This window comes from Lingula anatina, chromosome 1, assembly GCF_051362555.1.
Source record: "Lingula anatina isolate TDL-2025a chromosome 1, LinAna3.0, whole genome shotgun sequence".
In the NCBI taxonomy this organism is placed as follows: domain Eukaryota; kingdom Metazoa; phylum Brachiopoda; class Lingulata; order Lingulida; family Lingulidae; genus Lingula; species Lingula anatina.
In genome coordinates this window covers 39335153-39350333 of record NC_141767.1, presented here as the reverse complement: position 1 = coordinate 39350333, position 15181 = coordinate 39335153, and the positions used below count along the sequence as shown (strand labels likewise).

General features: G+C 38.1%; 2 protein-coding genes across 4 annotated transcripts; one reads left to right on the top strand and one right to left on the bottom strand.

Moving 5' to 3' along the window:
- Positions 1-437: 437 nt before the first annotated feature.
- On the bottom strand, positions 438-9699 carry LOC106181788 (uncharacterized). Its single transcript, XM_024077691.2, has 2 exons — positions 9533-9699; positions 438-2460 (listed from the first exon to the last, which is right to left on the bottom strand). Exons 1-2 carry the CDS (start codon positions 9643-9645, stop codon positions 2031-2033), a joined length of 543 nt encoding a protein of 180 aa, XP_023933459.2. The 5' UTR covers positions 9646-9699; the 3' UTR covers positions 438-2030.
- Positions 9700-9846: 147 nt separating this feature from the next.
- LOC106180357 (uncharacterized) lies at positions 9847-15114 on the top strand. 3 transcript variants are annotated; one of them, XM_087000601.1, is made up of 5 exons: positions 9847-9991; positions 11529-11674; positions 12130-12274; positions 12768-12791; positions 13681-15114. In XM_087000601.1, exons 2-5 carry the CDS (start codon positions 11539-11541, stop codon positions 14576-14578), a joined length of 1203 nt encoding a protein of 400 aa, XP_086856727.1. In that variant the 5' UTR covers positions 9847-9991; positions 11529-11538; the 3' UTR covers positions 14579-15114. The 3 variants fall into 3 exon arrangements, with proteins under 3 accessions (XP_086856727.1, XP_086856726.1, XP_086856728.1); XM_087000600.1 differs by lacking the exon at positions 9847-9991 and adding an exon at positions 10844-11116; XM_087000602.1 differs by lacking the exons at positions 9847-9991; positions 12768-12791 and adding an exon at positions 10945-11116.
- The last annotated feature ends 67 nt before the right edge of the window (positions 15115-15181 follow it).

Here is a 15181-nt window from a genome sequence, read left to right as displayed (position 1 = left end):
CTCGCTGAATGCAATCAGAAGAACAATTTAGCAAGCCTCCTCCATACAGAAAAGCTGGAGATTATAAGAGTATGTTGGAAACGAGGAGGCAGGTTAATCTCTTAATTTGATTGCAATCAGCAAGAGTCACTGTGAAGTTAGATCAACCTATGTTGTAGAATGAGAGTTTCACTGGGATTGAGCCAATACAGTTTAATATTGGCTATTATCATAATGGTTCGTTCATCCCTAATTTAGTTGTGAGTGGGCTGGGAGTTAAGCTTGCGAGAAGAATGGGTTTGCAAGCAGCAGAATGGAAATGGGGTAAGATGGATCAAAACGGTTCAACCACTCCAAAATGCTCCCAAAATCCCAAATTGATTTTTCTATGGCAAACTTTCATTTTTATCCATGCTTTCATAAAAAAGTGTCTCTGATAAATAACCAACGCCTGCATGTACAAAATTGGAAATGCTTTTTATTCAACACAAACCAGCTATGGCAAAGCAAAGTACATCATTATATGTAACACATTAGAAGTCTAAAAGGTTTTTATCTGACAGTTACAATGGTGAGTCATGGCATTCACTCCTTCACCCTGTGTTTCAAAGAACATTACAAAGATGCCATTAATTTTAAAGATATATTTAATGTCTCCATTATTAGATCATCTTTTGTGGCAGGTATGCGCTATGAAATCCAGGGTGAAGCTGTTTTATAAATGAAGTAAATCAATACAGGAACACATCTGTGTGACTTAACTGAAGGACATTTAAGTAATAGTTCCAGCCAAAGGGAATGTTTTAAGCAGCAGTCTTGATTCTTGTGGTTAAATATACATCCTCTGGTGCTCTTCTTTCATATCTAATAAACATTCAGCCATTAAGATTATTTATTACGACTCTGGTATATTTCACTTGGTCGTCTCTCACATCTGGTACATTCATGGCACGTCCTCAGTTTATGAGCAGATTCCACTTTCTCTTTGCAAAAAGTCTACTGTTTTCATTCAGTGAAAAACTATCTGCCTGCAATAAGTAAAATCTGACATCTATTCAAAACTGTAACTGAATAACATGCATTACGACTCGCTGAAGCCACCTGTAATAACCATATGTACCTGTTTGAAGATACACTTTTTTACACACATTAAGTATGTACATTGACTTGCTTCGCGAAGCGATGCGTTCGACTAGAATGCATAACTTCATACGTTTATGAGATTACATATTATGTACATTGAAACATAAAGCAGATAGGCACACGCATTCGGCCCATACATATATGCCTGCACGAGTACAGAGTAAAAGACAGTCAGACATATATCTTTTTTTTTCTTTCCAGCGGCTAAGTACAATTATTTAAATATAAAATAGTTTGTACAAAATAGTGACCTTGAAATCAAAATACTTATATAAACAGCATATTAACACATCCACTTCACGAAACTAATCCAAGAAGCATATTTTGTTGAAATGGTGTTTTCAGAAGTTTTGTCCTTTTCATTGTCGTTCGAATCGCAACATGTCTGTTTCTAATATTTTGACCTTTGAGCATTATTTCAATGCTATTTTATACACAAGATCTCATTCACTACCCAAAGATCAAGCATTCGTCTACTAATTCTAAGGGCTGCAATAAGCCGGTCAATTTCATAATTTACGTTGTGTTTAATATTCTTCAATCAAATGTATGCATACGCATGGTTTATTTTGCAATGCCACAAGTTAAATAACGATGTCTGTCAAGGTTGGAATTTTTACCTAAAATTTGCGAGGTCAATAAATGTGTAGAAATAATTGGATAATCGTTAAGTCCGCCGCCAATTCTGGCATTCGATGATGAAGAACAAAAAAATAAAAGTGCTATTTTTCGACAACGGTAAACCTCCATTAGTTCACCATAGTTAAAAGCATTTTGTAATTCTTTATCTGCAACTGTCGAGTAAAATTGTAACCTTGACTGACGTCATTTTGTCGTCTCATCTAGTGACGTCATGATCTTTCAGTCACACTAAATGAAGTCGTAGTAATTTTGCCGTCGATATTTATTTACATCATGATCATGCTCTCGTCACACAGCGGCTTCCAGACAAAGGCCACGAAGATTTGATCGCTCACTTTTATTTCATGGTGTCCGCAGCAGAGTTTTGCACTCCAATGTCCGTAGCGAGTTTTGACGTGGTTAACACAGTTAGACTCGTCAACTTCACTCTTGGAAATAAGAGTTAGTCCCTTGTTGGTGGTGGGCTGGTCCCATGCTCGGCAAAGTTTCATCCCAAATACTCTACCCTTGTAGTACCCCTTGAGCGGAACGGTGGGTTCGCTTGGCGTGGTCGTAGCATTCCGGATGGCGGCGTCACAGTCCTTTCTACACTTCACTCGCATCTCGTGACAGGGCATCGTTTTGACGTCATAAGATGCAATCCCGCCCAAGTCATGGAGAACCTGCCCCGACTGCGTGGCTATCTGACAGTAACATCTGCAAGATAAAATGTCATTGTGTGTAAATGATTTAATGTTTTTTATCTTTCATTTTCATTTCGACTCAGTCACCTTAAAATGTATATTTTGCAAACACAGAAAGAAATTAAGTTTCTTTGGAAAGGGATGAAACACTTTAAATATATAAATGAAAATAATAAAAAAGACTTTAACATTATGTCATCCTATATGTGAGCATAGAAAAACGAATTATGTGCATATCCACTGCGCAGTTGAGGCTTGAATCCTTGAAACTGTGTAAGAAGTGAGAATTGCCAAGGCAAGAAATGAAAAGGTGCAACTATGATGACAGTGACAGAACTACATGTCAATGAAACACGTTTGCTGCAAACAAATTGGAAAGGTCATGCAATAGAAGGTTTACCGCTAGTTTACACGCACCAATTAATACTCAGTCAATGGCTAAACGCACGTACATTTGTGTGTTCTTGATAAAAAGCGTAAAATAAATAGGGTATTTTGAAGCATCAAGTTATTCTCAACTTTGCAGTCAAAAGCTTTTTGCGACCTACAGCATCAAACAATGGGGACAAATATATTAGACAATGTAGATTAATGGACGATCTCTTGTTATTAAAATTGAATTAGAGAAATTGGAAGCTTATCGACCGCTTTGGAGTTACAGATTGTGCAAATATCTGAACCAAAATCTCTGACTTGCTCTAATTTATTTTTACATGTCAGTGTCATGCACAGCGCAAACAAAGTCTATACATAATATGTCTGGTGCCCAAAATTGGCCAATATCAAGGTTGCTTCGTTCATTTACAGTACTATTTTATATTCTATTATATCATTGAATATACATTCGAAATTCAGAAAAAAAGACATTTAATTCTAGCGCCAGGCACATTCGTCGGCAATGGGCCATTCCCTGCAAACACCGCCTATTGTGTGCTCCATAAAACCAGATACGATCAAATTTCAAAGCATTAAATCTGATGCTCGTGCCTCAAAGTAGTGAAAGCTGTTTATGGCCAGATACTATCATGCTGTTTTTACATACAAATACATTGTACACCTGGCCTAGAATCAATGTCAACTTTCGCTTAGTGATATCACCAAAATGTGTTAAAAGACAAATACATCCAACTTCCGTGATCCATTTAAGCCATAGACCGCTGTCCATTAAGTTTTGATCTGCGATCAGATACTAGGATGACCAAAAGGAAACAAGTAACGACAGACAATCGAGGCAGCATCTTGGTCATGGGAATAGTCGACAACAACCAAGATATGATTTACAACTCAAATATGACTGCGATATGACACAGGCCTGTCATTAGACGCAAATTGATATGGTTCAGAGACAGGTCTCTCAAAGACGGCGTGTACAGTCGATTGGCGTAACAGTCGCCATCGCTAAATTTCGATCGTGGATTTGAAACGGAGAAATAGCAAACGAGAAAAATTAACAAAATAGATTTCATGAAACAAGCCCCAGGTTCGTAATGTAGGTTATGACAACAAACTACATGTCGTGATGGGCAAGGTAGATAGAACGTGGCTCAATGCATGGTTATCCATTAAGTAAGAGATTTTATTTAAAAGATATATATTTTTAATTGACATTATCTGACAACGATTTAAGATATAGGCTTTTGTAGTCTGACTATGCACGAATTAAAGCTAAGTAGTGGTTCTGTTAAAACATATCTATTAAAATGCTCTATGCCGTTCTCAAAATAACACACGAGGGAATGGTTACAGAGGATACAAATGATTGTACTACCGAGATCACTTATCTGGAGTCTAACTAACCACATAAATTTAAGGCTTGAGATACCACGGTTTTCATATTTTTCTGTAAATGTTAGCACGGAAGGCTTTGAGAGCTTTCCGTCAAAATGGCACGTAGCATGTTAAACGAATTTTCCATTTACTTGAAAGAGAAAGTGATTCATGAATATATTCTAATTAATAATTTGGAATTCAGACACCCATTTAACAGCACGTAAATGGTTTAGTTTGGCGCATGCGTCCTCGTTTGTCAGAAAATTACCTGCAAAGATTTTTCGACGAAAACAAAAATGGAAATAACATTTGTCACAACGCAATGACTTGCCGTCATACTTTTACTACCATTTGTCTTATAGCATGATAGAATTTTTTTTCTGAAAGTGCTTGGGTTGAAGGGAGAAGGCTTAATTCGAAATAGATTAAATGAGCATGTAGTGGATTGTTATTTTGATAATTTCACAGCTACTCTTAATCTCCAATTGTTTTAAAGATACAATAAAATTGAGAAAATATTTTTGTTTCAGTTAGAAAAAAAAATACTAAGAGGGGAATGCTTTTTTTAAATTTTCTCTCACTGAATAAAACTGTATATGACTAGTGCAGTTTGTCCGTTTCGCAATATTGACTACAGGGGATTGGTTAGCACAGGCTTGTCTGGTTATCCGAGAAGGCCAATGAAACGACCCTGGAATCAATGGATGCTGGTGGTGACTCACCTTTAACTTACAGAAGGCAAGTCGAGGATGCGTTAAGTGCTGGAAGAATGATTGAAATGTATTGAGTATGCAATCAACGTGTTAACTTTCCTTCATAATCTGCTGAAGTTCACACGGAGTTCATCTTACCCGCATTTTTCGTTTGCGCAAAGAAGTGGCTGTTGTTAAGACCCATGCAAATCTGGGTCTATCGTCATATTTCATTGCTCTGGTGTCAGCATTTTATATTTTTATATTGGGATGGTGAAAATACAAAATTTCTACTTAGTCGTTTGCCGTGATTATACGATGAAACTAATGTAAAGAGAGTGGAAGCGGTCATATCGATTGATGTTTGATCAATGATCAGACTGCTCAACCCTCCTTTGATTTGCATATTTTTTGTCATGTCTTCGCTAACTAGGAAACATTATACATCGTATATTACAAAGCGACATCACTCAGTGTAGCCAGTTTGTGGAACCGTCACGATATCATACCCTCAACCAGAGTTAACCAGGATTTTTTTCTAGATATTCATAGATATGCCTCTAGCTAATTTATGACACGATTCTCTGCTGGAGAAAAATGCACATCATTAATCTGCAGCCCTGGTAGAGGGTAATGATATCACGTTTTCATAAAAAAAAAATTGTCACTAGCACATTTCACAGTGCATCTCTGCTTCCAAATGATCTTTTTACATGTAGAAAGTATACTTTGAGTACAAAGGCATTTATATAGGGAGTATATTTACGTGTATCTGAAAAAAGACAGAGATACTGGAGGGCCAACATGCTGCGGACGGAGTTGGCCAAACACAAGACGAGCATTGGTTTAATGTATCTATATATGTGATAAGGAAAACGGCCTGATATTTTGAAGATCGTTTTATGTCTCTGGCGATCACAGGCTTTAAAGTATATCTGGCGTCACTGTACATTTGGCCACGTTAAGTGATAGCGTAAAAGTTATCGATCTTTCCATCATCACTAGCGGACTGTTACGCTTTGCATTACAACCTACCCTGATCTAAAGGTTAAATATCTTCGTTGTCGCAAGACAATATTAATTTTTGAACAGGATCTCAACGCCCTGACATGCTCAAGGGAAAATATCATTCACATCGTGCGATTTTTCCAAAGTTTTTAAAGCATCCAATTTTTGAATATTATGAATATTGGAACTAAGACAGCAAGACTTTATACAATGTGCACTCAGAAAACACACATTCAATATAATTGCCAATATAACTTTATGGCATATTTGACACACCCTAACACAGTGCATATAGGCAGTGTGCCATATTGGATATATTAAAGAACCATGTTTATTAATGAGCTCAGAGTAATTAACTATTTATGGGGACGGGGATAAGCTGTGATTCATTTTATTGACAGTTTTAGTAAATTTGGGTAACAATAGTGCCGAATGGAAGTACGACCGCAAAAGGTGCGTCATGATATCGCTCTGTTGAACTGTGTGTTGGCGAATGGAGTTCGAATATTGAGAAATAACGTGGAATGTCGCATATCCTGGATTCATGGGTCACATTCAGTACACAAAGTGAATACTTGTGTAAATTGATGCATATACCTAGTGAATCATGTTTGGAATATTTCCGATACATCCGTGGTTTTAAAGGTGTCCATCTGCCGAACTGCAGAAAGATGGGACTTAGTTCAAAACTGACATGTTAAAGAGCACATTTTACACAGCACTTGTGCCACTTGTACTACAGTCATGTACAAAAGAGGTCAGATAAAGCTGATGACAATCAACTAATATTAGATCACCATGGATAATGATTACCGACTCTCAAATATAGATGCCCACGCGTTAAATGTGTGTAGCCAGGACTGTCAATGTGATAGGAGCCAAATCACTAAGGTTAACATAACTGATAAGGGTTGAAGTACCTTAGAGACCGCAGAGACGTGATTAACGAGAGAGAGAGAGAGAGAGAGAGAGAGAGAGAGAGATCATGGCAGTCGAATAATTTACGCAAAAAATTATGTATGCATATATAGTAAATAAACCAGTTGATAGAAACTGAAAATGTGATTTATTAAAAATAAAAACGCAAAGCAAACATCACGCTTCACAAACAAAAATGAAAGATAAATGCTACAAAGAAACATTTCCATAATAAAACCAAAAACAAAAGATAGAAAACGCAAGTCGGACAAGTACGCTTAGGTAAAAGGGGACAGCTTGCGTGCTAGCAGCAGCATGTGTTTGTCACTTGAGATCATCATTCGTCGTCTATCGCTCGCAGTTTAATGTCAAATCTAGTAACCTGATGTGTTCCCAGTAGCTCTAGTTTTGCGTCCAGAGAACACTTTTCTGTGTGATCATGTATTTGAATTGCCTCCCTGGGGTATTTTTCCGATTAACATAATTAGTAAGAAATTTGAATAATGGAGTAACATGATGCTGCATACAGCTAGCATACAAAGATGTGAGTCAACAAACAATATAGCTCTTGCCATGAAACAAAGCCCTTCACAAGACGAAAATGTCAGTTTTGAAAGTTGAAAATGAATAATTTAAAGATATAAAAAAGCGGCGTATTCACTTATTTATAGCGATAATGTTATTTAATATTGTCACTGTTTAACCATCTTTTTGTAGTGACACAACCATTCTGGTGTCAGATTCGTAAGTCCCAGAGTGTTCTCTGTTTGTTCTCAGTTGTTTTGGCTGCACGCCCATTCAGAGGATGGACCATACATCAAAACTATTCTCCTATGAATTTAACTGACATCTGTGGAATCATTGTGTCAAGAAATCGAATGTCAACACGTGTACCATATGGTCAGAGTGCACACGGACAAAACGATAGCACAATACTAAGATACCAACTTAATACGTGTGTGTGTTCAATAGATTCTGCCATTCGATCTTCAACAGAAAAGCTGGTTTTCATAAACATTTTAATTGATAATGTGCTTGCAGAAATCGTTGCCACAGTGCGTTGCTGTCTACGACAACAATGGGCATCCCAGTTAATAAATTTATTTTCTCGATCAATGCTTATCGGCCAAGTAATTGTCCAGCACTCATTTATAGAGTTATATGACGACACTTTACAGCCCAAAATAATAGCTAAGTATTTCGATCTCATAACGAGTTGGATTTTATGCGGTATAGAGAGAATAATTGATGCCTAGGGTAAACAACAATGTGCGTTCGTGCTGCACATTAGACGTTTGTGGTTTGGAAGCGCGGTCAGTTTGGCGTGCAGACGTTAATATTGTCCATCGATGTTTTAAACAACATTTACACACGTTAATGTTTCCTCAGTCCACAAACCAGCAACTTAATGGACAAAGCAAACGTGAACGTGATGAGACAACATTAAAGCTTTTTTGTCTTTCCGTCTTCATGATATATGAAAAGTGATTAATTTTTCGGTTCCACACGAGCGTGAACATTTTTGTCTTCTTTCTGATATCCATGTAAGTGCTATAAAATGTCACTGCATTAAAGGCAATATGTGCCGTTAACGTCAACGCACGCCAGGAAATTACAAAAACACACTATATTAAACAAGATATAACCAAATGATTGTCGGTGCCAGATATCTAATCAACTCCTTTTGCGTCTCTCTTAGTTTAAGCACGTGGTCACTTTTTTTAAATTAGTAACAAACAAACGTCATGTTCTGTGGTAAGGATTTTGTCATTTTACCGAATATTGCGGAGTTGAAGGTGAATTATCTTTACTTATTTATATGGATGATTTGATTACAAAATGCTCACAGAAACGTGCAAACCAATACAGTATTGGTATATTGTAGAAGTGTAGACCATTGCCGGCACTAGTGGACTGAATATGCCAATTCTTCGGAAAGAGTTAGCATTGGAAACAAAGAAATGCCAACATCTTAGCTTTGCAAATCTGTATGGTTTCTATCATTTTACGATATTTCCATGTGCTGAAGCACGTAAAGGTCCATTGTCATTGGTTTGAGCTTCACATAGTTTAAATTAATTTTACGTAATATTTCAGTGCTCGTCTCGTCATAAGGACATCTTGTTTTTTACTTTGTGCCCGACCTCCTCGTCGCAAATGTCGGAACCCTAACAGTCTGCTGTGTGTCTGATAAATTTACATTCAATCATGCTAGGTCGGCTGGATAACAAACAAAAAAGACCTATTTCCTTTTAAAGAGAAATGTACATTTTGAGATAACACGTATCCCTTCACGAACGCCGAGCCAATGCACTTATGTTGGCCAATCATTTTTTTGCGCTTTTTATCTTCCCGTGGGGGCGGCAAAAGAGGATTACCTAATGGGTAGACGTATGCAACGTAGAGGAGATATTCCCTTGGTATATAAACAGTTTTCTATATGTCACAGCGCGACGTATTGAGTTCTTTAAACCTGTGTAGTAATGTCAAGGCCGTAACTGAAACCTAGGAATTATAGTCTATGAAATTGCTTCATGGAACAGACCTTTCACGTTTTCTAGATATAGTCATCATTCAGACTGGATGCACATGTCCCCAAACCCAGAGTGTCTGTCAACACAAAATAAAGCAGATAGTGTGACAATAGAAATAGGTGACACGTCTTTACTAGTCGCTGGTACATGTACAGGTACTTACGTTTTAGCTTTAACGGGCGCTTTCTCGTCGACTGTCTTCAAGGTCTCGTCCCCGAGGACAACACATAGCAATATGCTGACAATTCCCAGTAAAGTAGTTATTTTACTGTCCATGATTGCTGTATTGGCGAAGTAAATTGTGCTTTGCTGGTCTCCGAAACTCAAGCCTCTGTCGTCTCTGTGTGTACAGTGAGCGTCAGGACGCACCGGCGAACCCACGCTATCGTGATGAGTAATCGGCGGCACTTGACTATTCCGCTATGAACGCTAGGTGGATATTAGCTAGGGTGGTGTATATGATAATACACAGTCCACCTTAAATTTACCCTATATTACTTCACCCCGAGAGACAATGTTCCAATGACGCTTAATAGGAAGTACCAGCGGGCGATGACTGACACAACAAAGGCACCAGTGTAAGGATTAAGCGCTCTGTTGAATGCATACAATATCCGCACAGGTGAGTGTTGCGGGGTCAAAGGTATTCAGGCCGTCACGTGACCTCACTGGCGTTTTAAGCCTTCTCCACAGTACGTGTTTGGTTGTACATGGAAATGTGTCGGTTGGGTATTGATTCTCAGTAATATGATGTGAAATGCGGTTTCAGGACACACGGACCATAACGTTCAGTTAAGAATGAAATGCAAGATAACCGGAGAAGCCTGCTGAATGAAAATTGAGCATCGGCTTTCCTCTCAATCATTTTTTTTTTCATGTTTTGCCTGACGTATGTACATAAAAAGGCACACCTTTTGCTTCTTCCCATTAAAATTACCGCTTGCATATTAAGTCCAGGGAATTTATCTTTAATGAAGCAATAGAGACCTATATATTGGCCTATGTGAGATATTCGGCTACAGTAGTGACAGTAGGTTGTCCATGCGAAAAATTGAGCCTCTGGATTGAGATGCAAGCTAGGTTATGATAGGCCTACTGGTAGATTGTCGACGTAAAGTAATCTTTTGGAGGGTGCAAGCGATAACTCACCGACAACTGACACGGAAAGAATATTCTCTTTTCTAACGGTAACTTGGGATTGAAGTCTTAACTTAACGAATTAAAGCAGGTTAAAAGCAAATGTTGTTTTATGGGCAAATAGGCCTACCCATTAAATACAGTAGGCCATTTTTTTTTCACAGACAGTTAGTCACGTAATTAGAATCTCCATAGGCCGGCAAGATTTATGTTGTCTTCAGAAAAAAAACGACCTCGGATGATTTAAAATTATTTCAGTCTCGTTTATTACTTCTAGTACCTAGTACCTAGACACTTTCAAAAATTAGGTGGATATACATGTAGGCCTAGGTAGGCCTAAATATGTCTATTCCAAAACAAATGCCCTATACTATACAGATATAAGTATATGGTTCGTTTAGCATTTTAATTTGCACCCGCTTACTCGAGTAAATTATTAAAACCTTCTTGCTCATTTACAGTCAAGAGTAATGTACGCTTTTGCTGATAGCCCTTTAATCCGGCGTTCTTAGTTACGCGTTGCTAAGGGTTGGCAAGATGGCGGCGCACATAAACTAGTGTTGCCCCGACTGAGTTCAGATTAACTACACGGAGTGCAGGAGAGCACAAGGTGAGTTTTATTGTGTTGACACCATAAAACTTTATTCATAAGTTTGTTATATGATTTATTCACTGTAAGCTAAATGACAAGCCGTACAAGACCAAGCTCCTATTATTTACCTTCTCTCTGTGTACTGGAGGTGGCCTACTAATAGCCCAAATGAAGACCTAGCTACCTTTGACGTTAGAATATCGTTAACATATTTTGGGTCTTACTACGAAATATTTTAGTATAAGCTAGTATGAAAAATAATCCAGTGTAGAACAATCTCTACTAAGTAGCCAAAAGATAGGCCTAATTGTAATTCCCATTTTAGGGCCTAATTTGAAATTAAGTAGGCCTAAGTTGGATGTGGAGAGGTGGGGTGGAGAATTGGCTAAAGAAGAAATTAATATTGGCACGATGAAGATATTTTTTTCAGGGTAGGCACGATGGTGGACTTTTTGTCCAAATACCGCATGTATGGGTATGGCTTCACCCAGACAGACCTGCGTACCGTCAGTTCGTCGTACAAAGACCTGTACAGGAACAGTGCTCCACACGTCTTTAAAGCAGAAAGAGCGCTTGGTAAGTGGACCATGGACTCCTGTCACGTCTAGTTTTGGTTTCAGTGTTGTTGGTCAATTTTTAAGTTATCTGGAATAACAGTTTTTTTTTGTTTTTTGTTTTATACATGAACATAACGAAAAAGATAAGACCCAATCATCTTGACTAATATAAAAATACTATGAGCCTACCTGGGAAGATAATGTTTCGTCCTATTTCAAAGCAGAATTGGTTTGTTCAGTTTAAATAAAATTAAATCGCATGCAAGTATGATGTCATGAAATATCGGCATACTCTCTCTCTCTCTCTCTCTCTCTCTCTCTCTCTCTCTCTCTCTCACACACACACACACACACACACAGAGAGAGAGAGGAGAGAGAGAGGGAGAACGAACTTACTATATTACATAGTTCTTTAAATAGAGAGGGAGAGAGGAAGAGAAATAGAGAGGGTTCTATCTCATTTGATTGTTTCAGTTCACGATTGCCGAGAGCCCGTGGTAAAGGCGTACACAGACTCAAAACTGTGGGAGGCGTACCTGTTAACACGCGGTCTGAGCGACACTGCCCGCAGCCAGAGGGAACTGAATGCTAAAGAGAAAGAAGAGGAAGGCATGAAAAAGTCAGTATCTTTCATCGACTAGAATTTCAAAATGCATATTTCACAGACTATTAAATATCTGCACCTACCTTTAGGATATGAACCAGATATGCGCATACCTCTAGGGCATGTCGTTTGATCTGTTAAATTATGATTGGTGGGCCAATATAACCAACCATAAAAAAACAATGCATTAATATATGTAACAAATAATTTTATTGAGCATACCTTCAAGACAAACAGGTCACAGTGTTTTATGCACGTTAACAGCACAAGCATGGCACATCTAACGCATTTATCACAACTTGATTCATTGTAATGTGACCGATTTTTATTTCACATTTTAATGTACAACATGTCACTGCTTTTTATAGCAATGCTTGGTTATTTGCTTTGAATTGCACGCATGTGAATGAAGTAAGAATACTTATGACAAGTATCATTGCATGAAAAAAACAAAACACCATACGCACTGCACATTAATTTCACAAAACAATAACGATTATAATTTCAGGTTTTTTCGCCCGTACTCGTGGAGGTAAAAATTAATAGAATGGGTGAAAAGTGTGTTGCCAAATTCTGGTTTATCTAACAACAGAAAATGTAGCCAGTTTATTCCTGTTTTTTTTTTTTTTTTTTTTTTTTTTTTTTTTTTTTTTTTTTTGTTAAATGGTGAATTTTGTCAAAAGTAGGTAATGTGACCTCGGGGTTTCTGTCACATTAAATCAAAATCAATTTTGCAACACACTTGTTGGTTTTATTTCTTACCTTGTTTGTAAACCACCACCTGCATGCTTTTTGATCAAAGAGAAAAGCAAAAGATGTGTTTACAAACGTTGTAAGACCAGTTAGATTAGTTTCTTTTGTAAAAAGTGACGGTCGTCTTGTTTCTTGGATGCAACGGACATCACCCCTCTCCAACTTTTATCTACATGTATCTACTTCGAATTCTCTTCCAGACTTTGCCTTTATATTTCCAGAGCTATTGTAGTTTAGTCAGTAGGTACTGATAAGTGGTTATTTTAGTAGTTAGTGCATATATAATTCTTATGTTTTGAATATGAGTATGGGATATGATTTCTTGTCAGTGCTTCGATGATGCTACAACTAATTTTGTCCGACTTTGAAAGAATTAATAACTAACTTCAAGAATCCTGAGACCTAAGCTTTGTTTTTGTTGACTTGTTTGTTTAATTCAATTTAATAACGTTATTTAGATAATGTCAGTAGATTTCATGAGTTTTATTCGAATATTGTTTATAATTGTAGTCACCTAAATTTCCATGGAGTCTCGTATCTTGATGTTGGGATACTTGATTATGATCAGCTCTTGTCCCACATAAGATGTTTTAATTAATATAGGGAAAATTAGCGTAAGAATATTTTATGAAGTTTTTTAATCGTTTTTTATATTTACATTTTTTCAGGCCGCAGAAACTGCTCTTCAATGTCGGTGTTAGAGGGCGTGGTAAGGGAGAATTCAGCTACCCAAGAGGCCTTACTATCACGGACGATCGCGACATCGTCATTGCCGACACCATGAATCACCGCATTCAAATCTTCAACAACTTTGGTGTGTTTAAATCTTCTTTTGGCAGTCTGGGCAGCGGGGAAGGACAATTCAACGAGCCAACGGGAGTGTCCGTATTCCCCAACCAAACCATCGCTGTCGCCGATAAAAAGAATAAGCGAATTCAGGTATTGACACTCGAAGGTCGATTTAAGTATTCATTTCCAACTGTGGATGAACCATATAGCGTTGCCTGTGATACATATTATAACACCGTGGTCGGTACTGCCTCCAGAACTGTTGAAGTGTACAGGCGTGGTGGCAAGCTCTTGAGTAGATTCGAAGTTGGTGGGAAACCGCCTAAAACATCCATGTCGGGCTCCCCCATTCACGTAGCCGTAAATAATAAAAACGAGGTGGTTCTGTGCGACTCGGTCACTTGTCGCGTAAGGACATACAGCTACGCTGGAGATCTCCTCTACCAGTTCCGCACAGAAGCTAACGGCGACGGGCTCGCGGCCGTTCCAGCTGGAGTTTGTCTGAACCCACTCGGGCAGATTCTTATTGCAGACAGGTTGAACCACACCGTAAATGTGTATTCTGAAAGAGGCCAATTACTTCTCCAAATTGTGGGGCCACCGGATTTGACAGGGTCTGTTCAGACGTGCGCCATCGGCCCGGAGGGACATTTAGTTGTCACCGAGTACAGCACCAACGGAGACCACTGTTTTAAAATATTCCGCTACCGTGACTGTGAGTGCCACCGCTACCGGCCCGGCTCCAGTAGGAGATCTACACCCACACCAAAATGGTGAACGCACGTTAGTTGATCCGCAAATGGGTGATTAAATGAAAAGACGAAGGAAGTACAAAATGGATGACAACGAAATTTAATATCGAACCAACGATTTTCAGAAGTGGAGAGGGGATGAAAATTTACTCCTTTCGTTTATCCGACTTTTTTTTCGACAAAAGAGGATCAAGGACTTAGGTGGAGGGTTTACCTACTGATTTAATGCGGATGGACAATCGCGCGCAACACTCTTTTTTACCTTCACATCTCTAATGGCTTCACGGTTATTCAGAGTGCCATAAACGTTATGTTGATATTTTATTTCTTTTAATTTTTACACAGTAGCGCTGATAATCATTCCACGCTTATTAAGTTGATTTTTGTTATTTTGTCTGGGAAAACTTCATGAAAGCAATGCAACATTCCATTCCGAATTAGTGTTAACTTTGAGTTGAAGAGGCTGGATGTCAGTGACATTTGTTGCCAGTAACTCACGTCTTGTTATGTTTTTGCTTGTGTGAAATAGATATATTTGCAATAAAATTGTTTCAAATGTTACAGTAACTTTGTTAGAATGTTTGAATAACCGCAGTTGCCCCAAAATTTGTAGGTTCGTGCCTATGAT